The 23562-nt window shown below is 36.7% G+C and overlaps 4 protein-coding genes and 1 non-coding gene across 6 annotated transcripts; 4 read left to right on the top strand and 1 right to left on the bottom strand.

Annotated features, from left to right (window-relative positions):
• Nucleotides 1-247: 247 nt before the first annotated feature.
• Nucleotides 248-2222, bottom strand: LOC116202410 (E3 ubiquitin-protein ligase ATL6-like). The gene is made up of 2 exons (XM_031533954.1): nucleotides 1483-2222; nucleotides 248-1301 (listed from the first exon to the last, which is right to left on the bottom strand). Exons 1-2 carry the CDS (start codon nucleotides 1998-2000, stop codon nucleotides 518-520), a joined length of 1302 nt encoding a protein of 433 aa, XP_031389814.1. The 5' UTR covers nucleotides 2001-2222; the 3' UTR covers nucleotides 248-517.
• Nucleotides 2223-7091: 4869 nt separating this feature from the next.
• Nucleotides 7092-7210, top strand: LOC116206472. The gene has a single exon (XR_004156703.1). It is a non-coding gene; the product is annotated as a U5 spliceosomal RNA (small nuclear RNA).
• A 1043-nt stretch (nucleotides 7211-8253) lies between these two features.
• On the top strand, nucleotides 8254-10871 carry LOC116202583. Its single transcript, XM_031534178.1, has 5 exons — nucleotides 8254-8617; nucleotides 8759-8827; nucleotides 8935-9017; nucleotides 9204-9406; nucleotides 10476-10871. The coding sequence occupies exons 1-5, from the start codon at nucleotides 8430-8432 to the stop codon at nucleotides 10635-10637; spliced, it is 705 nt and encodes a 234-aa protein (XP_031390038.1). The 5' UTR covers nucleotides 8254-8429; the 3' UTR covers nucleotides 10638-10871.
• A 2258-nt stretch (nucleotides 10872-13129) lies between these two features.
• LOC116202584 (blue copper protein-like) lies at nucleotides 13130-13946 on the top strand. The gene has a single exon (XM_031534179.1). It carries the CDS (start codon nucleotides 13184-13186, stop codon nucleotides 13775-13777), a length of 594 nt encoding a protein of 197 aa, XP_031390039.1. The 5' UTR covers nucleotides 13130-13183; the 3' UTR covers nucleotides 13778-13946.
• Nucleotides 13947-17557: 3611 nt separating this feature from the next.
• LOC116206031 (queuine tRNA-ribosyltransferase catalytic subunit 1-like) lies at nucleotides 17558-23019 on the top strand. 2 transcript variants are annotated; one of them, XM_031538759.1, is made up of 15 exons: nucleotides 17561-17837; nucleotides 18205-18298; nucleotides 18872-19050; nucleotides 19359-19409; nucleotides 19584-19640; nucleotides 20144-20264; nucleotides 20523-20589; nucleotides 20686-20727; nucleotides 21059-21164; nucleotides 21559-21669; nucleotides 21885-21956; nucleotides 22057-22158; nucleotides 22250-22296; nucleotides 22415-22442; nucleotides 22555-23019. In XM_031538759.1, the coding sequence occupies exons 1-15, from the start codon at nucleotides 17820-17822 to the stop codon at nucleotides 22684-22686; spliced, it is 1227 nt and encodes a 408-aa protein (XP_031394619.1). In that variant the 5' UTR covers nucleotides 17561-17819; the 3' UTR covers nucleotides 22687-23019. The 2 variants fall into 2 exon arrangements, with proteins under 2 accessions (XP_031394618.1, XP_031394619.1); XM_031538758.1 differs by having other exon boundaries at nucleotides 17558-17837; nucleotides 22415-23019.
• Nucleotides 23020-23562: the final 543 nt, after the last annotated feature.

Below are 23562 nucleotides of genomic sequence, written 5' to 3'. Positions count from 1 at the left end.
AAAAAATTATATTGCCTAATATGTATGTAACTAATAAGGTTAGTTAATATACATGATACAATATATCTCGGTAATCTCGGCAATGTATGATATACCCCGTAATAGTATTCTACAAATAAATATTTGGGACAAGAAATGAATCCTAATTTTAGAATGAACAGTGGTAAAGGAATAGACTTTTATTGAAGTTCCCCGACAAACCACAACTTCTTCTGCAATATAAAAACAAAAAAAAAATCTCATTAAATTATCTACCAAAAAAAAATCTCATTAAATTTCTTCTTTGGGCAAGAAAAATTATTTGATTGACCCTTTGGCTCTTCCTACATCACAACAGCAAGCACCGAACGATGCTTGCCTTCTCACCAGAAAAGAAGCTGAAGATGTAATCATAACATACAAATATAAACTTGGAAGAAAAATAGATGGAAATGCTAATTGAGAATAAATAAAATCACAAGAAAGAAAAAAACTCTATGTACACAAATTTACAAAAAATTCTGCACTAGTCAAAATCCTAAACTTGACTATCTGGAGGCTGCAGTCTGTCAGATGATCGGTCATCGTCGTCGCCGTCCTTTCCGATGAACAGCGGGCTAATTGGTGGCAATGTCTCCGGCCTGGACTGCGGTGGGGTCATCGCTATATCATCACCCTTTGCAGACCGGACTGAACGGGTCCTCCCGATGAATGGAGGAGTCCCTGAGAAACCCCACCGACCAGCCTGGTCTTCCTGATCGAACCGCTCGTAGTTGAAGTAGTTCCTCCCGCGTATGCTCCTCCCGCCGCCATTTCTATCGCTCCTCCTATAGCCTGTCCTCGCACTCCTTGAACGAGGAAAGGCCGTGGCGCAGCTGTTTGCCCGGTTCAGGCTTGCAGTCCTAATTATCTCAATCCGAACATCCTCAGGCAACCGCAGGGTGAACCGCTCATGATCCTCCCCCGGCTGAACCCAAGAGTGGCCCGTTGAGTGTGAACGAGGGAATGGCAGTAATCTAGCGAATCGCATCCCTGTTGATCTCGACCGCGGCGGCCTACTCTTATTGGTCGGTGGAGATGAGATATCAACTTGCGATGGTAATTGTGACTCCAAGTTCGTACCCCGTTCGTCCTCGACACAAACGCGCACTTGGTCCGGCATGTCACTGGTAGGTACAATCGGTTCCGGTTCGGCCACATCAAGGATTGGCGGGTCGAACTTCTCGCCGGGTTTCGGCAAGAGGTTGTCCCGGCAAACCGGGCAAGTGTTGTGGGAGGATAACCACACATCGATACAATTGGAATGAAACACATGGTTACACCTACAAATACAAACAAAGTGATCATTTGTTCTAATCTCAACAAGATAAAGACATGGTAGAAAGAAACCATACTAAACAATCTATTGGTACATATATACATAAAAGTATATTATTATATAATATATATAATATATATATATATATTCATTCATTTTTTTTTTCCTCCAAGAATTTATCGTACCTCGGAAGCAACCGGAGAACGTCGTCGTCCTCGAACTCATTCAAGCAGACGGCGCACTCGAGCGAGCCCTTCCCGATCTTCAGCCCTTTGACGGAGGAGTACTGGAACGTCGGGAAGCTATCTATCACGGACGTGTCGATACCACGTGCCGCCCCCAGGCCGAACAGGTACGGCCTTTCAGTCTGGTCCGAAGCCCCACCACGGAACCGGTAGGCGGCGCACTGCCGTATGTAGACGGAGAGGAAGCCCATGAGGAAAAAGGCGCTGACCAGGACCACCATGATTATGGCCATAGAGGGATTGAACCTCTGGCCGTAGGGGTAGGGGCCGGGCTGCTGGTTCGGCGGCGGGGTGCCGGCGTCGTTCTGGCCAGCTGCGGGGTGCAGCTGGAGGAGGAGGAGGAGGAGGAGGAGGAGAGGAGTGAGAGCAGCAGGCCGTGAGGTGGTGGGGCCATGATTGGGTCTGGGGAGTGATGAGCGGCTGTGATTGGGCAGAGGAGGATGATTATGATTGCCCATGCGGGGCACTGAAGATTGTTCCTGCTTTTTTTTCCGATTGAATTTTTGAATGATTATAATTTTGCGCAAAGGGAAATACAAAGGAAAATTTGCAAAAAGCAACAGAAAAAGAAAGAGAGACTGAGTTTTGTGTAAGAACTGATGAAACCTTTGTTATGGAAAAGGCTAGTTGGATTATTAAGGAAGAGGAGGTGTGAAGCACGCGCGACGAAGTGCGCGTGGGCATATAATATGGATTCAGACGGGTTGAGCCTACAAGAAGGCATAGGCAGGAATACGATAGAGGACTGGGATTAGAATTCTAAATGAATGAACTTAAATCGCATCAATCGATTCCATGGAAGATAACTATGCATTGGCCCGAATTTCTAATTATTTGGATTGGCATTGCACACCAAGTTCCATTTACAAGGAAGGTTAATATGTCTAATATAATGAAAATAAAAATTCTAACGGTCAATAATGAAGCACGAGTATGTAGCTACATCTTGAAATTTGAACCTACAATATTTTAATTACTAGGTGGAAGCATGCGCTGTTGTGTTATATTATTTTTCTCATTTGGCAGACTAAGTTAGAAGGGAGGAAACAGGGGGAAAATGACATTCAACCTTGCTTACAGAAAATACTTGAATTTCACTGGAGTATGCAAGACCAAATGGCGATTTTAACAATGTACTCATGTTGGCGATTTACTCCCAACATATTTTCGCATTTCAAAGGTATAGGGGGCTCGAGGAGAAAATGGTGATCTTTAGATAACTAATGCCGGATTGAGTTTGATTTCAATGGTGATTCGAATAAAGAGTGATGAAGATAGGATCAGAAGATGGTCGGAATGTCATTATAATATTTGTTCTCGTTCCACATAGGATTCTAATATTTTCGTCGTTATTCTTATTCATTATATAGATAGATTTTTGTGTGAGACTTCTCACATTAACTCTTGGTACGATTGTATGCCAGATGGCTTAATCTTGGCTGCTAATCTTAATTGTCCGCTCAGCCGGTCTTGGTTTTGAATAGGCCCGCCCACCAAAATAGAGGAATAAGTAATAAAAATAGATTTAAAAAAATGCTTTGTCTTATCTAGCTGATGAAATGGCTGATTTGTGTACTGCAAACAATTCTAGTTTCAATTCATCTGTAAATCATCGACCCTATTCCTATACAGCACATGTTTTACATTCCACCGACTTAATTAAACTTTTAGATAAGTCGATAAATAATTTGATCTCGCTTATTACACTATAAAATTTGAACTACGGAACGTTCAAGCCAAAAGATCGAAATACGAATTAGATGATTGTGTAAGAGTAAAGTTTCTTCGGATCTTCCTACAGTTTTCTAAGTCCCTTAGTATGTCCGCATGCGAGAATACATGCAAATGTTTTATTTGATGGCTGTACTGGCCGTCCGTGCGGATACGATGTTCTCAAGAAACATGAGACTGCCCCTACTATTGCAATATCGCCTGATCATTGACCAATTCTAGAACATTGACTTGGTCAATATTCTCATCGCAATCTAGCTCGTTTGGTCATAGTACGCACATGTATTACATATATATGCGTGCCTGCGCTGGAGCAGCATCTAAAGCTACTTTCAAATTGAAGTTCGAGAGGGAGAAAAACATAAACACGAGGCACAAGAAAGTAAAAGTAGTGAAGAACTCATTGGAAAGCGATCCATAATTAATGCCAAATTGATATATAAACGAGATTAATTTCAGACAATTGAATGAGAATGTTCTTATTATACTGAAAAAGAAAACGAGCAGTTATGGTTTGCATATTTCTCAATTTATTATATGCAACTGTGCTCACAAAGAGAATGGAAAGTTTTCTCGATTTGAATTGTGGAATTGAATTCCTTTTTAGTGGAAGGGAGGAAGCAGTTTTTACCGGTCACCATGCTAACATGCGATACGAGCGTTGTATTTATACCTATCACCATAATATAAGTTTCTAGGAAGAAATTAATAAATAGTTTATATATGTTTTATTAGGTAAAGAAAAAAAAAAGAATAGCAAATTACTTATTAGTTAGCTGCCCATATTGTTATCAGGATGCGACCTTTTGATTTTTTTTTTTCGGTAGGTGCGATCCTTTGATTTTATTACTATTATTTTCGTCTTGCTGATCGATCCAGCTTGTATAAGATATATAGTATTCATATAAATTATTCAGCTTTACGAGTATTTAATTCAATTGATTGATCAGGCCCAGTCCACGTGCCAATAATATCAATCAATATATATGTAATAACGAGAGATGGAGACTTCAAAGATATTATATTGTGTAGAGAAAGGATGACATTGTTGCTATAGCTCTATCATGGAAAATTTCTTGATGATGTGTACATACCTAAAGTCGTTTTAATGTCCTCGTATATCATTAGTCCGTGCACCACCTGCTTAGGTTGTACCAAAATTCAATTTCATAATTAATATCATATGCATGCATATGGATATCATAGGGTTGAAATTACTGACCAACCTTACGTATAGGGATTTCTAAGTGTGTTCTCATTATCCGATTAATATATATATATATATATATATATATATATATTCTAAAACGGTAAGCAAAAACTATATATATGATGGTCCGATATCTATTAAAATTCGACTAATCAAGGGGCATTTCGGTTTGCTAGCTAGGACGACGCAAACTATGCGACGAATAAGAGAGAGTTTTATAATCAAACCCCATAAATTCATATTTATCTGCACTAAGATAAAACGTATAAAATGCTTTGATAGGACCGTAATGCTTTGATAGTAGGGGTGCTCAGTTTCTGTTTGATGAGGTTTTTGACTTAAACCATAACCAAATCATGAATATGATTTTATGAAAATTAAGAACCATATCCGTATTCAAATAATATTTTTAAAAATAAAAACCAAACCATAGATTCGGGTTTTTTAAATTTGGTGAACCGCATAACCTCATCTTTTACATAGATGTGATAAATGCTTCAATCATTAATAATAATCCTTCAACTCCATAGAAAAATAAATATACAGAATAACACATCGTATAAAAGGTAAAATACCTAAGCTATAATTCTAAATTAAAAATAAAATGCCTTCCATGATAAAGATTGAGGCAGAAGCTTGAGAGGTGAGGTTGAGTGGGAGATTGCGAGCGAGCGGGTGTGAGGTTGGGTTGAATACATAAACTGGGGCTTTAGGTCCGAAGGAAGAAAAATTCAACGTATTTTTAACATCCGGTTCTGTTTGGTTATTTTTCGGTTTTTCTCTCTAAAAAACTGAAAACCACATCACATCCGGAGTTTTCAAGATAAACCGCCTACTAACTAGACCAGATATTTGGTTCGGTTTTCTGGACGTTTTTTAGCAGCCCTCTGTGATAGTACTTGGCCTATATGTGTTGACATTCATTAATTAGTATAATGTACTTATTAATAAACTATTGCGCACATATTTTGATTTGATGCGATAAGTTATATTGTTTTTTTTTAATATTGATATCCAAAGACCTAAAGGGTTTCGACTAATCCAGTTCGAAATAAGTCGGCCTCCTAAGAGATGGAAGCTCTTTAATCAATAATTTTCGTAATTTACAATACTCAAATTAGAGACATTATTGAAGGGATAAAAAGCTCGAATCGCTTAAACCAATCATTATTGATATCTCATCTTTCTTTTTAAATTATATATAAGATCCCGTTTGAGCATATGAATTGGCAAAGTCGTCTATGATTATCAAAAGAAAAGGAGTTACAGCCTTGTCGATTAAATAATTTAAACCATCAGAAATTTTCACTAGAAAAACTAAAGTCAAAACATCACAATAGATTAATTTAGTTCAAAAAAAAAAAAGCCAGTGCCATTGAGGTTTGCATGATGCATGCTGGCGTTGGATTCTCTCTGTCATTTACCTTTTTGAATATTCAAGCTTTGCTTAAACATCGGCCTAATCTCTTCTTTCCTTCATAAATGGAATTCAAACAAAAAGAAAAAAGAAAAAAAAAAGAGAGAGAGAGATAATGAATTGGCCAACCCTGTAACCTCAATTATGCCCAATTTATTAATTGATTCGGCTCATTGGTTTCGTCCCAGTCGATAAATTAATCTTGCCAGTCGTCTAGTTCGATCGATCACGGAATTCGCAATAACAGTTAAATAAGTTAGAGATTTTCCATGGGTTCCGAGAGAATCCATCCGACTTCGCTCGGATTGCCCCCTATATTTAGGATAGGGGCCCAACCGAACCGGACCAATGGCACGGGTGGGGGACATGAGGCTTCTACTTATGGAACGTACAATGTACGTTGTTTATTTTGATACTTACTTTACGAGTCGATCCGTCACTGTTTGGCCGAGTGTTTTACAATTCGTACAATTAAGCAAGTCATAATTAAACCAGAAAACTGAATCAGTATTCAGAGTTTGAGCATCCTTCTTTCTTTTTTTCTTTTTTTTGGGGGCAATTTTCATGATTTATTTTTCCAAGTCAAGAAGTAAGACTTTATCCTCCGGCATTTCAACATCATCAGCAAGTTGGGGCAGACTGTTTCGGATAAAATCGTGGAATTTCTGTGAATTCCAATGGGCTTAGATAGTTGATTAAATTAAAATCACATCAAGCCTCGACTATCTGGAAGGCCAACAGAATATACGGACGTGCATATTATATATTTTCAATTTAATATTTTTATTTATGTCTTTCCAATTGCCAGAGTGGCATCCTCATCCGATGGAAGAATATAAACTTAACCTGAATTAATTTAGGTGATCCGATCTTATTTTTTAAGTAAGTTGTGAAGTTCGAGTTTTGTAAGAGAAAATTTACAGTTTGAGTTTTTCATCCCCTTAGTGGGGTAACCTAATTCCAATTTGGATTACTCAGAATTTATAGGACTTATGAATATCCGCGGACCGTGCAAAAGAAAAAAAAAATCCACCTACTGACAATTTCTGTAACATAGTAATTGCAAAGTCACGCGATGTGCTCGTGACCTCTAGTTGTGACGGAGGAATCCCACACCGAGGATGTCTAAGAAAACTGCTCTCCGAGAGCAACTATAAGAAGCATCGCCAGGTAAACGCACAAAAACCACGCAGCCACGCGGTGAGCACAGAGCGAATTATTCTTTCGCCTTTTACTAAAGAATACCGTGTGCTCGCCGTATATAGTGGCATACGCCAATTTTTGGAGAGCTCTTCGTCTCTTGACGGAGGCTCCGCAAGTCTGAGTCTGAAGAGTTTTAATGAAAAAAAAATCAATAATTTGTTAACTATAAATTGTTAATTGAGGTATAAATTGACGGATAAGGAACATAAAAGTATATCCAATTGATTGATTTATGTTGCTTTCCCGTGTGGATGATTTTCACTAGTCGGGATGCATTGAAACTAATGATTCGCCTATAGGCAATTGGACCGTTTATTAAGTTAGGATGGGCCGAATATCCTCAATTGATATTTCAAATTTTGGGCCGAACACAAGCAAAGCTTGTCTTCCTGTTGCTAGCAGTTTCACAGCCCAAAACATTTCATATTTTTGCTATTATCGTTCAATTACTGCACCAGTGTGAAATAAAAGTTCGGAGCCTTTTTTCCGATGATTGTCTGCGTCAAGTTAATTGACTAATTTCGACAACAGCTTTGCTCTTTTCCGCACCTTCAGTAATCTCAGCCATTAAGCGCACGAAACTGCATCTCGAGAGCAAAAAGTCCGTCGAAACCTTTTCCTTTACTCTTCCTAGTTTTTATCTAAAAACTGTTGCGTGTACGCCTCGAATTAGATAAAGTAGATAATTGTTTCTAGTATTTCCGAACATTCATAAGTTTTTTGAATTGATATGAATGAAAGGATAGCGACCTCCTTCTCCCTTCTCGTTGTCAATGTCAAGTCGACGCCCCAACATGATTAATTAATCTAAACTAATAAGTTAAGAATGTTCATCAAAATAAGTAGGAAAAATCATTATTTATTTTCGGCTTCTTCAGTTAATATGTTGGTCAATGCTCGGGCTGGTCAAGAAAACCAAAATTGACCAATAGAAGAGAAGGTATGCTTCCTGGAAAGCACGCTTTTACAGCAAATTAATCACTAATCAGCCCGATTTAATCAAACATCCAAGAAACGTGTATGAAGACAAAATTATTTGCAAGTCTCACATATAATATTTCTAACCTTCTTCTAAACCTAATCCCCATAAACTTGCCGGGCAACTACTAATATTAAAATCATAATATATATATATATATACACACACATACATACACATTTGTATTCTCTTCATCGTCAAGGTCTTATCTGTCTTTGAAAAGCTTCCGGACATTAATCTTTTTTGGACGAACTTCTTCGTCTCATAGAAATCTCGATAAGCTCGATCGAGAAAATAGCCCTACAGTTCCAAGACTTCTCGCTTAGACCGGAGTGGCTGGCTAGCTCATGACGGCAGTAAAGGCAATCCCTGGCAGTTTTTTTTGCCTAACAACGAATCCAAGGAACCGAAGCTTTGCTCAAACTTCTCAGGGTATTGCTTTGGTGACAAACTACTCATATAAACATCGCGATCATCACTTTCATGGAGACCGGAGAAATTCGAGATCTTTAAGAACGAGCCGCTGCTTTCTATTGTAAGTAAAATCTCTCCTCCGACCTCTGGGCTGATTCCACACGTTTCTATAGAGATATTTGGGAGGTTGGCAATTTGAAATGGAATGTATCCGCTCTTCTTTGAGTTCATGTGTTAAATTTGCGTCTGCCAATGTATGTAGGGATGTGGTCACACGGAGTAGCGTTGACCCAGCTGGGCATCTTCCTTCTGGTTGTTCTCCGGGTTCTTGGTAATTATGTAATTTCCTCTACCAAATATCATCTAATCTTTAAATTATTTACAAATTTAATTTTGTTCAAACGAAACTTTTCCATTTTGTATGTCCGTGATTGTCAGGAAGTTGTGGATTTTGGGAGTGGTGATATCAGTGGTTCTGCCTTTCTGGAAGAGCAAATGGGGGCCTCTCCTGAAATTGAAAAGTAAGCGATTCAATCGATCGATATGGGACTCATGTGCTCATGTGAAAGTCGGCCAGTATCCATTTGCTGGATTCACATGAATAATTGCCCTGAATCTTGGGCCCAAGAAATCAACGTGTATGTAGTATATATATTGTTATTTGCACTAATTATATAATGTTGGTCCTGAAACTGATCAATAAGCAGATGAAGTGGAGACGGTGGTCAAGGTGGCAGAGAACGTGACAGATGTCGTGGAAAAGGTAGCCGAGGGTGTGGAGAAGGTGGCAGAGGACGTGGCCGAGATGCTCCCGGAGGGCGGAAAGCTAAGGAACGCGGTGGAACTTGTTGAGCATGTGGCGGAAGAAACGGCCAAGGACGCCCATCTGGTCGAAGGCTTGATTGATAAGGTGCTTAATTAATTAATTAGCCAAGACTCTTTTCAACATTGTTTAAGCATCTGCTATGATGATCTAATCAATTTAAGTGGCTTTTCTATTGATATAAATAAATGAGTGCAGGCCCTTTTCTGAATTACTTATAATATATATATATATATGAGTTCATCCTCCCATTTGGGCCGAAAGGTAAATAAATAACTAAACAAATGAGTGCATTTTGAAATTACTTGGTTTTCTCAATAAAATTACCAAACTCCAATTTGTTTTCCTTTTATGACATATATATACATTTATTTCATCACGATGAAATATAATTTGAGAAAAATTAAATGCAATTTAGGGTCAACTAAATCAATTCGCAACTTGCGATTGTTGTATGCGTGTTGACAAGTCCTGGATCGAGGTTTTGGTCATTAGGCTTTGTTTTGTTTTCAAGTAAAAAAATTTGTCAGTACAATCATTACTGTTTTGTTTTTTTTCCTCATTTAATAACAATTTTGCTCATACTTTTTTCGAATCATTTTTATTATTAATTTTTTAATAATAAATTATCGATCTACTTTCACATATATATATATATATATAATTTCACTCATTCATATATTTGTTAACACTTACAATCATTTTATAAAATCAATTTAAGTTAGATCATGATTCAATTCGAAAACCAAACGCACTCTTACGAAGCAAACCCTGTCGTGGCATATCTTTGGCCAGGACATGATCATGTGGTTGACTTTTTCTTTAGGCGTACATTGTGCTGAATCTTTGAGTGTGTCTCCTTCCTGGGACTTACCCTAGGCTGGGTCATGTGTCTGTTATCACCGGTCAAGCATGGATGGATAAGCCATGGACACATTCCCAAGCTGTCCCAAGAGTACTCCGGTCGATCAACATGATTAATGAACATGCGTATGTTGCCAAAGAGAATGGTGTTAGCAGCTTCACGCGGGGCCACGTTTATAGAAACGTTTTGTTTGTTAAATTGAAATTTTCATTTCGATAATGGATTAATAGTACATTTGTAAGCAATCGTCCTTTTATATGAGATCAAAATTAAGAAATGGAATGGATGCAGGTGGAGGAAGTCGAAAAAGAAGTGGAGAATGGGGTGGAGTCTCTCTTTGAACCGGCAGCAAACCGGGCAGTAGCTGTTGTTGATGTAGTACCAGATGAACCAGCCCAAGAAGCGAATGAACAAGCTACCAAAGAAGTAGACGAACCAGCCAGTCCGGTTTAATTCGGATGAACAGGCAGCCCCATCAGTTTTTTGACGTTTCCATCTGATGTCTGTAAACCAATTCATTCCTGATTAAGAAAAAAGAATATCATAATATTAAATTTCATTTAATATTCATTTTTCTCCTGTATCCATCCTCTAATATTTGTGTCACGTTTATTGATTTTGCGTGACCCGGTTTATCAAGGAGCTCCCATGCCAATTATTTTCAATCAACAATTCTATTTGATTTCACTTTTTCTGGGACGTCTCTCTTTAATCTAATATGATTTCATCTTTATTTAATATCATGTTCATTCCACGGGTGTCGATTCCATGGCGCAGACAACCAATGAGGTTGGGACATTATTGATCTATCGAGTGAGAAAAATGATACAGTTATTCCAACATTTTATGGTTATTTTTATAAAATAAAAATTCTATGGTTATGGACAATGGATGTTGCTCTTTGAATTCTTGAAGACAATCATTCATTCTTTACGTTCGTCTTGACAGTAATGATATTGCTTGAAAGGGAAATTTTGAGTAAGTTAATGATGAGGATCTATTAAAAAATGATGTAGCGTAGTGGTGCACGCTCTCGTCTATTAACTTAAAGGTCGCAAGTTTGATACTTATTGGAACTACCCGTGCTCCTTTATTAGTTATTTAGGATTTCTCTTTCATTGTATTAGGTCACGAACCTCTTTTGTAACCGAAAAAAAATGATGAGATCTAATATTTCTCATCGTGATTACAGAAAATCAAAAGAGCTCCTAATTAGCTGAAAGAAAAAGATACAAAATTGTGAATGGATCCTACCAATCCACACCTGCATATATAAGATTGGAGGGAAATATTTCTCTTAATTACTACAATTATCTGGTGCAAGTAAATTAATCATGGCTGATTAAGAGTGAAGCATCTCATGGCCAAAACAAGCTGACATCTGAAAGGGATTAGTTTCAACCAGTCGAGAAAAAAAAAAAAGGCCTGGCCCTTTCCGAGGTTATAAATTAGAAGCAGTTGAATGAAAGTTCTTCCTCGATGCTATTGTCTGTGTAAATCCTTAGTAATATAAATTAATTTAATTTTAAAAATTACCCAAAAAAATACTTATAAAATATATGAGAAAATTATGAAACATTAAATCAGGTAGTCTCGAGTAATAGGAGCATATATAATTGGAAGATGCAGGGTTAGCATCACTAGGTTGGGTCGATCCAAAAATGCAAAAAAATTAACATAATAATTGACGAACAAGAACTAGTGAGCATTCCCCAACTAACAATGTCTAATTAAGATTCAAGGGGCTTCATGATGCATTCCAAAACATTAGGTGGAATGTCTTGTCCACCTCATTCATCATCCTTACGTGAATGAGACCCCACTTTTATTAGTTTTTTTCGATTATATGGGGAAGTTCATGGGTCTAGTACAATGAAATAGAGATTTATCCAATTCAGTCCCGACTACTTCAGTAGAACCGAGTCGGCCCACTAAGAAGTAAAACTCTTCCAGTATGGATTTTTTGCATTCGCAAGGACTCGAATCCGAGACGTTGCTTAAGCAATACAAACTTCGAATCGCTTGAACCGACCCATGTTTGAATGAAATAGCAATTTTAATAGTTAATAAAGGAGTACGGGTGGTCCTAAACGAGTACAGAACCTGGAATCTCTTAGTTAGCAAGCAAAAACATGCGCTACTGCGCTACACCCTCTTTGATTTTACTTTTATTAATCAATGGAGATCTATAATGACTTTGTTCCAAGCTATATATATATCCATACAAGCAGCTGAAAACATAGACGTACTAGACTTATCGGAAGGTATGGAATTCACGTAATCTCTCCTTTTAAATATGTAATTGCTCCTGTCGAAACATTAGTAATAGAATGAATCCATCCATAAGAATATGATGATCGATGGAGGACTATGTATGACACCTATAATTGCCCGATAGCATGGTCGATCTGACTTTGAAGTGTCCATATGAACTTTAAACGGTTGATTGAAGTCGGAACAATCATATGAACTTCAGCTTCTCGAAAGCTTCCTACATCCACGATTTTTCCTTTCGCAGTAAGTTGGCGAGTAGGAATAATACCACCTTTGAGTATCCCTTGATGAACTTTAATAATTGGCCAAATTCAGGAATCTCCCCAGTTCGCTGACTGATCCGTTGCAACCGGCCAATCCTCGATTACCATCACCTTTCGAGGATCCATCTAAATTGGTCCAGATCTGACTGAATGAAGTTACTATTCAAGCCTCCCGTTGTAAGATAAGGTGCCATCATCTAAAAATTCTGAAGGCGATAGAGATGCAAAATATACCATACAAAAGATAGATATACCCTAAACATAACATGTTATCTATAAGATATATTAATTATTGAGGAGACGTCGACGATGTGATTGGAATGCTTCACTCTCTTCCTACACGTCCTTGTCCTCATATAAGCGGCAGTGTGATCTCCAGTTTTATTTCCAATCGCACGCTCTTCCTCCCTTTCTCTCTCTCTCTCTCTCTCTCTCTCTCTCTCTCTCTCTCTCTCTACGAAAATGGATATCAATGGTAATGCCTTGATATGGGGAACGATTGCGCTAGCGGCAGGTCTGATTACGACAAGCATGGCAGCAACGACATACACAGTCGGGGACTCAGTTGGGTGGACGTTTGGTGTGGATTATAGCACATGGGCCAGCAGCAAGTCCTTTGCCGTGGGCGATACCCTAGTGTTCAACTATGGATCAGGTATGCACACAGTGGACGAAGTCCGGAAAAGCGACTACAGCACCTGCACCACCGGAAACTCGATCACCACCGACAGCAGCGGGACTACCAGCATCCTTCTCAGGACCACCGGTACTCACTACTTCATCTGTGGGGTGGCTGGCCACTGTTCAGGCGGTATGAAGCTTGCTATCACTGTGGCAGCTGCCGGCTCAACCGTCATCACGCCACCCTCAAGCCCCGCCACCACCAACTCACCTCCTTTGACCGCAAGTAACAGTAACTGCACAAGTACTACAAACCCAGGAATATTACCTAACACTTACTATTATCCTTATAACTGGTCCTTGGGGACTAGAGTTCGTATTCCATGTGATTTGTTCTTCACTTCCATAATAGCATTTGCCGGTGTTGTCTTGTGATTTAGATCAATAACGTATATACATAACACTATAGTTTGTATTCCTTTTCCATATGTATAGGTAGTCTTTCTGTGGTGGTGTTCTTGGTCCTAGAATTTATTACTTAACAGTTAATTGATGCATGATCATGGATGACTGTCAAATAAATTACTGATTGAAGTGGTAAGTAGCCTCACCTCCATGGAAGAGAACACAAATTTGAATCTCAAGAGACGCACTTGCCCTCGGAATTGCAAGACAATATCTCATGCAATTTTAGCTACCCAAAAAATTAAATGAAGAACATTAGTAGACTCAAACAATCGAAATATATATATATATAAATCAAGGATGAAATGGCAAAAGTAATACTCATTTCAAACAGTTCAAATTATAAGGGTATATTGGAAAGAAAAAAAATTGTGGCAGAGATTCAGCGAATCATAGTTAATTTGTGGGGAGAGGTCGCCTCCTCCTTTGCACCCTAAATTTTCTTTATGATTAATTTGCACCCTACATTTCAATTGTCGACATTTATGCACCACGTATTTACCTGGTGGTAACTTGCACCATGAAACTTGGCTCCTGCCTATATTTTTCACCAAATCACAAAAATGATTTGAAATCTCATCATCTGAAAATTACCATATGATGACCCATTTAGGTTGGATTTGGTGCATTGCCATTTGAGACTACTGATAATTTAGATTCTTACGGAGATAGATTTCCACTTTTAAAATTACCAGTAATGTTCATTGTCATGTTTGGTATGAATTAATAATGCTATACATTACTAGTAATTTTGCTGGTAATGTAGATCCATAATTGGAAAAACAAATTACCAGCTGAGTGAAAAAGTGAATTACCTTGAGCATCCAAATTACCAGTAATCTGCTTCAACTAAACATGATAATCTAGTGGGCCCAGGGAATTTAAAATCATATTCCCAGGAATCCACATGTTATTGTTTCTTTTGCTCCCGTCAAGATAAATATGGCACCTTCCTCTATTTCCACTTATAAATATTGATACTCCATTATCACCATTATCAGCGGATTTAGCAAGCAACCCTATGGTAAAATGCAGTGTTATTAAAACCGAACCGGATAGCGAACCGGGTAGGACATGGGTTCATGGGTTCACGGGTTCAACCGGGGGTTCGATGGGTCAGATCGCATGTTTAATTAATTGTATAATAAATGTTTATATTATTGCTTTAGATAAAATAAATTGATAATAAATACATAACATTAGTATAGTTATGCAGAAAAGGACCTGTGGCTTAGTTGGTTAGTGAGATGGTCATAATTTGGGTGTGAAGTGGAGGGGCAGTTGTTCAAATCCCACCAGGGCCACCACATTCATTTATTTTGATTTAAATATAGTAAACCGTTGGACCCATATACCGGCCGGTTTTGATCATAGTGCCAGTTTTCGATCCGACCGATCGAACTGGCCGGTCCGGTCCGGTTATGATAACTATGGTAAAATGTCTTTCCATATATGAGAGGTGACTCCAAAGAGGTGTGTGATCACATGATTCTAATGGCTAGTAGGTAGTACCACTACAGAGTGGGACCGAGATACATAAATATCACGAGACTAATTGTCAATACCGAATGCCCCAGGTCTGAAGTTTATTTTTATACTAGATTTTTTGCCCATGTGTTGCACATGATTTTTACGATAAATATATTTTTATTTGCATAATTCAAACTTAATTGTTTTAGTTAAATTTCAAAAATTTCATGAAAAGATATCCCTTTTTTCTATAATATATAATAATAATTATATTCAAATATCTTTAGGAATTTTGATCAATTCATATATTACAGATATGTTGGAGAAGCAAAAAAAAAATAGTGGTGTAACGTTTTTAAAATTATCATTTTTCTAATCCAATAAAAAATTAATAACTATAACTCCTTTTTTCATTGCACTTGCTTTCTTGTTATCATTTGTTGTCATCGATAATCTCTTCAGATCTTGATCTCTTTGTTATATTCACCAATATTCTCTTAGTTGAGATTTTATGAATTTGAATAATTTTAGTAAAATGAATCAATTATTTTCATTTGAGATTTTATAAGATTTGTAATAGTTTTAAAACATTACGCAATAAAATTTAAATCCATATAATTATAAATTTTCTTTATTTTACTAAGTTTATAAATATTTATTTACTACTGAAATAACAATAATGATTCGAATTAATGCATTCTTTATTTTCATATTTACTATTGTTATTTATAATCATATGTCTTATTAATTATTTTTTATTTAACATATTAATCTATGAATTACAATATATTTACTATTTACCTCATTTATTGTACAATATTGGCGGTAAAATTTACATTGAATTGGCGTTGGCATTAATGGTAAAAATACTATTATGAAACCATTTAATGCAACCAATCGGTAGACTTTATCTTTTACGGTAGATTTATTAGTGTTGGGAGGTGAATATTAATATTTTTTATTATCATATTTAACAATTTAAATTATTGACCGTAATTTATTTCTCTATATATGTATATGTAATATCTCTCCACTGAAACATATTGACCATAAGGAATATATACACTCTAATCTATTAATTGTAGTCAAGTTTGTATATATGTATATATAAAATTAGTTGAAATTTGGATAATTTTAGCTAAAATGACTCAATTATTTTCATGAGAGAACAAAGTTTATATTTATTTTAATAAAATTTCATACAATTATCTATGTTTAGAGGATAATTTAAAAAATTATTTTTCTATTTTTGGGTATATATGTATAGTAATTGTATATATATTGATAATTATGTCACCTTTTATTTGCATTTCATGTAAATATATTATTAATATAATATTTATTTTCTTTGAGATAGTATTTTTTAATAATAAATATTATTTACACATTTACCTTTATGACCTCATAAGATTCAAAAATTACCTTTTTAATCATATTTAATGTATGGGATACAACTTTATATATACTAGCTTGTTTGCCCGTACAATGTAGAGATTATTGTTTAGAATTGATAGTTTTGGATAATTTTTAAAAATTTTGACATCACAATTGAAATTTTCATTAAGTTATATATATTCTTAATATTAGAGCATACAACAACAAATTTAGAATAATTGAAAATAATTATAATACCAAATATCGATGAAGAAAATAATATTAATTAAAATATATATTACATTTTCTTAAATATCAAACTCTAAAAAATTGTAGTAGATGACCTCCATGTATTTTGTAAAAACAAATGCAAATCGTCCATTTTTAATAATTTTTAAATAGCTTTATCTATTACTGTTTCGAAAGTATTCAATATTTAAACATACTTATTGCATATAATAGATTTTTCTTTTAGATTTTTCTTTTATCGATATTTATTTTAAGAAATTGTATTTTTATAAATAAATTTTGAAATTATATACTTTAAATCAAGAACGCGCTTGTATAATAAAATTATTAAGTATATCTAATGATTTATAATTTTATATGCATTTACTAATCTATTCCTCATTGTATATACATTTATAATTGTTTGGATATTTACCTTTATGACCTTATATTATATATAAAATTAGTTTTCTAATCCTATTTATTATGAGAATACAACTTTATATATATATATATATAGAGAGAGAGAGAGAGAGAGAGAGAGATTTGGGTGTAAATTGGTAAAATGCAAACTATAAGGTCAAAAGTGGTCGAGAAGCAAAACTTTAGGGTACAAATCACAATTTCCCACATCTCTATATATAATATCAACGAAAAAGTCTAGGGCAACCGGCACCGGGGCAGACCGCGCGGACAACGGTCAATACCGACACACTCGTACTTCCGCTCTGTTCCTCTCATCCTTAAATACTTCGTGAAAGCCAAGAAAAAAAAATAAAGACCGAACAAATAAACAGCTAAAAAAAATAAAACTCCCGCCGGCAGCAAACTCGCCACCACGGCTCTGATCACCGTCTGCCTCCGGTGCTGCCTCGGGCAAAGTCGCAGCAGCTCAACTTTCTCGAGCTCTGTTTGGGGGCGCCTGGGAGTGGATTGGTCCATGGCTCTCCGTTTCGAGGTAAAGAATTTAAATTTGGTTATTGATTTGTGCCATTGAGCTCGAATAGCATTGGTATGAGAACGTCTACGAAGTTTGATGAAGGCGAGTTCCAATGGCTTGGATAAATCTTGTTGGGGCTGTTTCAGGGTCACAAAGCATTAAAGACTGAGGTATTATTCTCGAGGAGAAAGATATGAATTAGAGCGTAGTTTCCTCAATGGTATCGGAGCATTCACTATTGTAGTTTGCTTAAGTTTCAGCTTCATTGAATTGGCTTATGAACTGAGCCGCAGGATCATAATTAATGATGGGTTATTAGTCCTCTGCAAGCTTGTAAGTAGTGTTTGCCGATTTTGAGCTTTGTCTGTTGGTTTTCATGGTTTAGGTTCTCGGACGGTTTAATCGTGCTCGTGCAGCTCAACTGACGCTCCCGCACTTTGTGTGCCAGACCCCTCTCTTTATGCCTGTAGGAACGCAAGGTTCGTTCTTTTTCCCTTTGGCTTATCATATCGTATCTTATTTTATTTTTCTGTGAATGATAGAAGAAGCTATTAGTACATCACCTATAGGGAGTCTCACCAATTTCCCGTGCTATAAATACAGTTGCAGAGCATGTGCTTTACGCATGAATGATTATTATGAAATCATTTTTGTACCTTTGATTCTTGTTGACCGCATTTGCTTATGGATACAGATACGACATGAGGAAGTTCTGTTTTTCCTTTACTTCCTGTTCTGAATCTATAAATATACAAGAATTCAATTGAATTGCTATTTTGAATCAAAATTGATACTAGAATCACTTAAAAAGATACAAGATTTGCATTGGATTTGAATTCGGGCCAAAATCAACAAGATTTGGCTAGAAATGAATTCAATTGGAAGGAGTGATCTTATCAAAATAATTTATTTCAATTCTAATGTGTTCCAAAGAAGATTATTCAATTCATTTCAGTTAAGTCCATTGATATTCCAAACAGTATAATTCATTTACAATAGAATTGAATCAAATTGAAATCAATTGGATTCAAATCATTTCTTGCAATTATCAGGGACAATAAAAGGGTTGACGAATGACCAACTTGAGGAGATTGGTTGCCAGATCATACTTGGGAATACATATCATTTGGCGCTTCGTCCTACGTCTGAGCTTCTAGATGAACTGGGCGGTCTTCACAGCTTTATGAAATGGCCCAGGGCGCTACTCACTGATTCTGGCGGATTTCAAATGGTTTGCATATGATAATTATATCTGTTGCCATGAATTACTAAATTAAGACTTACTTTTTAATTCTGCTTCTGATGTTTTTGTTACTCTATGTGGGGCTGTTTGATGATTCTGCTTCTGCCTTCATCAATAAAGCACATGCTGATTATGTACATGATAAGGTTGTTTGCTGCTTTTACATTATCTGAGGAGTGTTTCCTTTTAAAGAACATGACGACATTTCTTGTCAAAAGTTGTTAATAGAAAATACATTTCCAATATTTTCAAAGGTTATACATTTGTAAAACTCATAGGATGCAATGTAATTACAGGTATCATTGTTGCACTTAGCTGATATCACGGAAAAGGGCGTAACCTTTCAGGTATTCTTTCTTTTGTATCTAGATGAGAAAACTGACAACCAGAGGATAGCGCTGCATAGAATTTACAAAAAGATATGATTTGCATAGTTTCCACGTCTCTCTTTCTTACTGACTGTAGTCAGTGGCTAGTTGCTTTACCTATATTGGTGATCTTATATTTTCCATTTGCTTCAGTCACCTATTGATGGAAAGCCAATGCTCCTAACGCCAGAGGAATCGATTCAAATTCAAGTAAGTTCACTTGTTCTTTGGCAGTACAGATGCCTGCAATTGTCATGGTAATAGTTTATAATACCATGATCCCTTTGGGGTTTTAGCCAAAATCTAGTCTTATTTTTTCAAATAATGATAGATAGTTGCCCTTTCTGGTGAAAAAATTTTCAGGTGCATCTATGATATAGTCGGTACACTCTACCAACTTCCAACTTGTCCTTTCTAATTATCACGGTCCTGGATTTTGAAGAGCAAATTGCTGTAGTAACCACAATGGAAATATCGATGAACAAATATTATGTCTCCTTTTTTCATTAGCTTAGAGAGACAAAAATATTACTTACTGGAAAAAAAGAGAACATAACATTCTCACATGTATCTTCCCAAACCAGCAAGCAGCTCAGTGGAAAAACCAAAAGAAATTCTTTTTTATGGGTAGCTTGTGAATATATCATGGTCAAGCAGGCCTTCTATTCTCATATGGAAATTGCTCAATCCCTTAAATTGTCATGATCATGCAGAATAGAGTTGGAGCGGATATAATAATGGCTCTCGATGACGTTGTGAAAACCACGATTACTGGTCCAAGAATTGAGGAGGCCATGTATCGCACTCTTAGGTGGATTGATAGATGTGTAGCAGGTGTGTCCACCAAATCTTTGACATTCCTTGAATGAAAAATTTCAAATAATCAGAGGAGATATGTATCCCAGTTATGTGATTCTATTCAGATAGGTGACATATTCTTACCATCTATTTGTCCCACTTTTCTACAAAACCATTAAGCTCAGCACATTCACCACCGGGAAATTGATTGCTCTTCAGTCAGTTTCTAATTCCTCTGCTTCTGATCTATGATTTTCAACCTCGATTTAATACTGTTCATGATTCCAATGACAGCTCATAAAAGACCAAACGAGCAGAATTTGTTTGGAATAGTGCAAGGCGGTTTAGATCCTGTTCTAAGGTCAATACAAGTTCTAATGACGATTTTCAGCCTCATGTTTCAGAATTTATTGATGCACCAATTTATTTCTTAATAATTTCTATGTTGCTGTTACAGAGATATTTGTGTCAGAGGCTTGGTGGAGCGGAATTTACCAGGGTATGTATGGATGCTTGATAGTATTGCCAATTTAGATGATGAGTTTCCTTAGGACAACATTATCTCTATCTTGCTGCTGAAGAAACTATTTGTTTGATATTGTGAAAATACACATAAATTCTATCTTATGTTTCTGGATGAATGATGTCAAATCAGCAAAAGATATGTCATGGTAAATCTTTTGGAATTGAAATTGCGAACTTTCATGAGTTTTGAGAGATTTTTTTTTTCCTTCTATTTTTATCATTCATAACCATAATGTTTTTCTTCTTTTCGAGTTCCATGAGATCAGGCATGGGAGTGAAATTGACTGGATCTACTTCTGTGACAGCTATGCTATTGGTGGTCTTTCAGGCGGTGAGGACAAAGATTCGTTTTGGCGTGTTGTTGCTCAGTGCACTGCTGCATTGCCCGAAGATAAACCGCGATACGTTATGGTGATCTTTCTTTTGATGATTCTTTTTACTGAATATCATAGTTTTAATGACTATATGAGGCATTCCACCAGCCAAGGTATATTTGGTGGGTTCATGTTTTTAGCCTGGATTTAACAGGTCCAATGTAATGTGAAATAACATCAAGATGACTAGAAGCTGCAAATTTAATAATCTCAAGGAAACGGTCAATATGCTGAAATAGAAAGGGCCAAGCAGTGGTTCATTTCCAGATCTTTGTCTTATGATATAAAGTGGATAATCAAAGTAGCTTAGGGCCTACTCCCAATGTACTCGTCCAAACAGCCAGCTTTAAATGTATGCTTTGTACAGACAACTTGTATACATATTATCGGTTATAATATGTGTTTATTGGCCGCTGCCCCTTTTTTATCAGGGTGTCGGTTATCCCCTCGATATTGTTGTCTGCAGTGCACTGGGGGCTGACATGTACGACTGTGTTTATCCTACTCGTACTGCTCGCTTTGGCACAGCTCTTGTACCTGAGGTATTGACAATCTTCCTTTATCCGAAAGAATCATTCTGTGATCAATATTGTTTTAAGGATCCTGTTAGGATCGCAATTCCCATCTCTCATCAGTGGCAACTTTTGATACCTTCCGAACTCTTTCCCACCCTTCTTTTTTTCTTTCCAGTTCTGTTTGCAGGTTCTCTGTTTCGTTTACCTCTTCCTAGTTTCTAATGGGAAAATATTGGTGGCAGGGGGTTCTAAAGCTGAAGCATCAAGCCATGGCCGACGATACTCGGCCTATAGATCCTTCATGTAGTTGCATGGTAAGCTTGTCATGCTGACCATGGATCGCTCAGAAATTTAACTGAGACATGAATGACGAAGTATGTCATTGTCTAAATCTAGTACTTTTCTTCCAAGTAGGTCTGTAAGAATTTCTCCCGGGCTTACATCCATTGCTTGGTTACGAAAGATGCCATGGGATCTCAGCTTTTATCATACCACAATTTGTATTACATGATGAAGGTACATACATCAATCTTTGTCGATTTTCAGGGACCTACTAATGCCTAAACTTATTAATTTCAGCTTTTAAATTTTGCTTTTGCTTATTCAGCTTAGCCGGGATCTGCACTCATCCATTGTCCACGAAAAGTTCCCAGAGTAATCTCACTTTGAACCATGGCTTAATTTTCCCTACCTCCCCATACACCTGTTTTTCATTGTCCATTTCTTTAATCTGTTTGCCCACGCTCTAACATTGTTTTCCATATGGTTGTAGATTTGTATGCAAGTTTCTGCAGAAAATGGTACTCGGAAAAAAATTTAGTCCCCTTCCTCGCTCTCTCCCTATTGTTTTTGTTGCTTATGAATTTGTAGTCTCTCGCCAAATAAACTTGTGTTTCTTTCTGTACTCTGCAGTTTCCCAAGGGCGATGTTCCAGAATGGGTCTGCAATGCGATGGAAGTTGCCGGGATTGATATATCTTCATGCTGTTACCCAATTTCCTCTTCCTACGACTTGAATTCATATGAGCAGGTACGGCAAGATTGAATACCGTTTCAAGAGCTGCAACCTTCAACGAAGAGGTTGATGACAGCGAGGCAGAGGCTATTCATTGTTAGAAGAGCAGCATCAGTTTTGTAGTCCTATAGTATGCTGCTTAACTTTGATTCTTTCTCCCTACTATATTAGGGTAGGTGAGTCTCAAACTTGAGATATTGTGGGCGAAATTCAAGTCCGGGTCGAGTTAATCAAGTTTGGAAAAGAAATGTTCCCGTTTTCTTAATACAGGAGATACATAGAAGGAACGATTTCCTCTTGAACTGAAGTGTAAGGAAATATAATTAGACTGTTTTCCTTGGAATATTAGTCATGACTTCCTCCTCTCGGCTCTCATTCCCCTTCCCTTATGCCAAAAGTCTCTTTTTCCTCTTCTAGAGTTTCGTGGGTGTTCTGTTGGTTATGGTCAAGGATTGAACTGGTTTTCTGGAAATGCAGAGCAATCGCGTACCGAGCACTAATCACCACTCTTTTCCCTTCCTCTCGATTCTGTTTTTATCATGTTGATCACTATTTCTTGTCGAGATTTCAGTTCCAATTTAGTATCACGTACTGTCACTTTTATGTAAGTCTATGTGGGATCTAAACAGGAAGGGCCCATTTCATATCATATGATATGAAAAAGTGTTCGCTAAGTGATAATGTATATGTAATCAAAGAAGGTGTAATATAGTAGTGCACGTCTCCGTCCGATAACTAAGAGGTTTCATATTCGATACATGATGAGACTATATCCATGTCCTTATATTAGTTATTAAAATTTATATTTTATTGTAATATATCCATGGCCTTCTTTGTAATAAATAAATAAATAAAAAGAAAGTGATAGTTATATTTATGTTAGATTATCCTTGCATATGTGATCTT

This window comes from Punica granatum, chromosome 4 (assembly GCF_007655135.1).
Source record: "Punica granatum isolate Tunisia-2019 chromosome 4, ASM765513v2, whole genome shotgun sequence".
NCBI lineage: Eukaryota > Viridiplantae > Streptophyta > Magnoliopsida > Myrtales > Lythraceae > Punica > Punica granatum.
Note: the sequence above shows the minus strand (reverse complement) of the source record. Positions and strands in the feature narration are given on the sequence as shown.

Excerpts from the sequence above, each read along its gene's own strand:
- LOC116202410 (XM_031533954.1), bottom strand. The coding sequence starts at position 2,000 with ATGGGCAATCATAATCATCCTCCTCTGCCCAATCACAGCCGCTCATCA. Across the intron at positions 1,302-1,482 it reads GTTCTCCGGTTGCTTCCGAG|GTGTAACCATGTGTTTCATT; the intron begins GTACGATAAATT and ends TTGTATTTGTAG.
- LOC116202583 (XM_031534178.1), top strand. The coding sequence starts at position 8,430 with ATGACGGCAGTAAAGGCAATCCCTGGCAGTTTTTTTTGCCTAACAACG. Across the intron at positions 8,618-8,758 it reads ACGAGCCGCTGCTTTCTATT|GGATGTGGTCACACGGAGTA; the intron begins GTAAGTAAAATC and ends CAATGTATGTAG. Across the intron at positions 9,018-9,203 it reads GCCTCTCCTGAAATTGAAAA|ATGAAGTGGAGACGGTGGTC; the intron begins GTAAGCGATTCA and ends ATCAATAAGCAG.
- LOC116202584 (XM_031534179.1), top strand. The coding sequence starts at position 13,184 with ATGGATATCAATGGTAATGCCTTGATATGGGGAACGATTGCGCTAGCG.
- LOC116206031 (XM_031538758.1), top strand. Across the intron at positions 20,590-20,685 it reads GGTTTAGATCCTGTTCTAAG|AGATATTTGTGTCAGAGGCT; the intron begins GTCAATACAAGT and ends TTGCTGTTACAG. Across the intron at positions 21,670-21,884 it reads GCACAGCTCTTGTACCTGAG|GGGGTTCTAAAGCTGAAGCA; the intron begins GTATTGACAATC and ends TATTGGTGGCAG.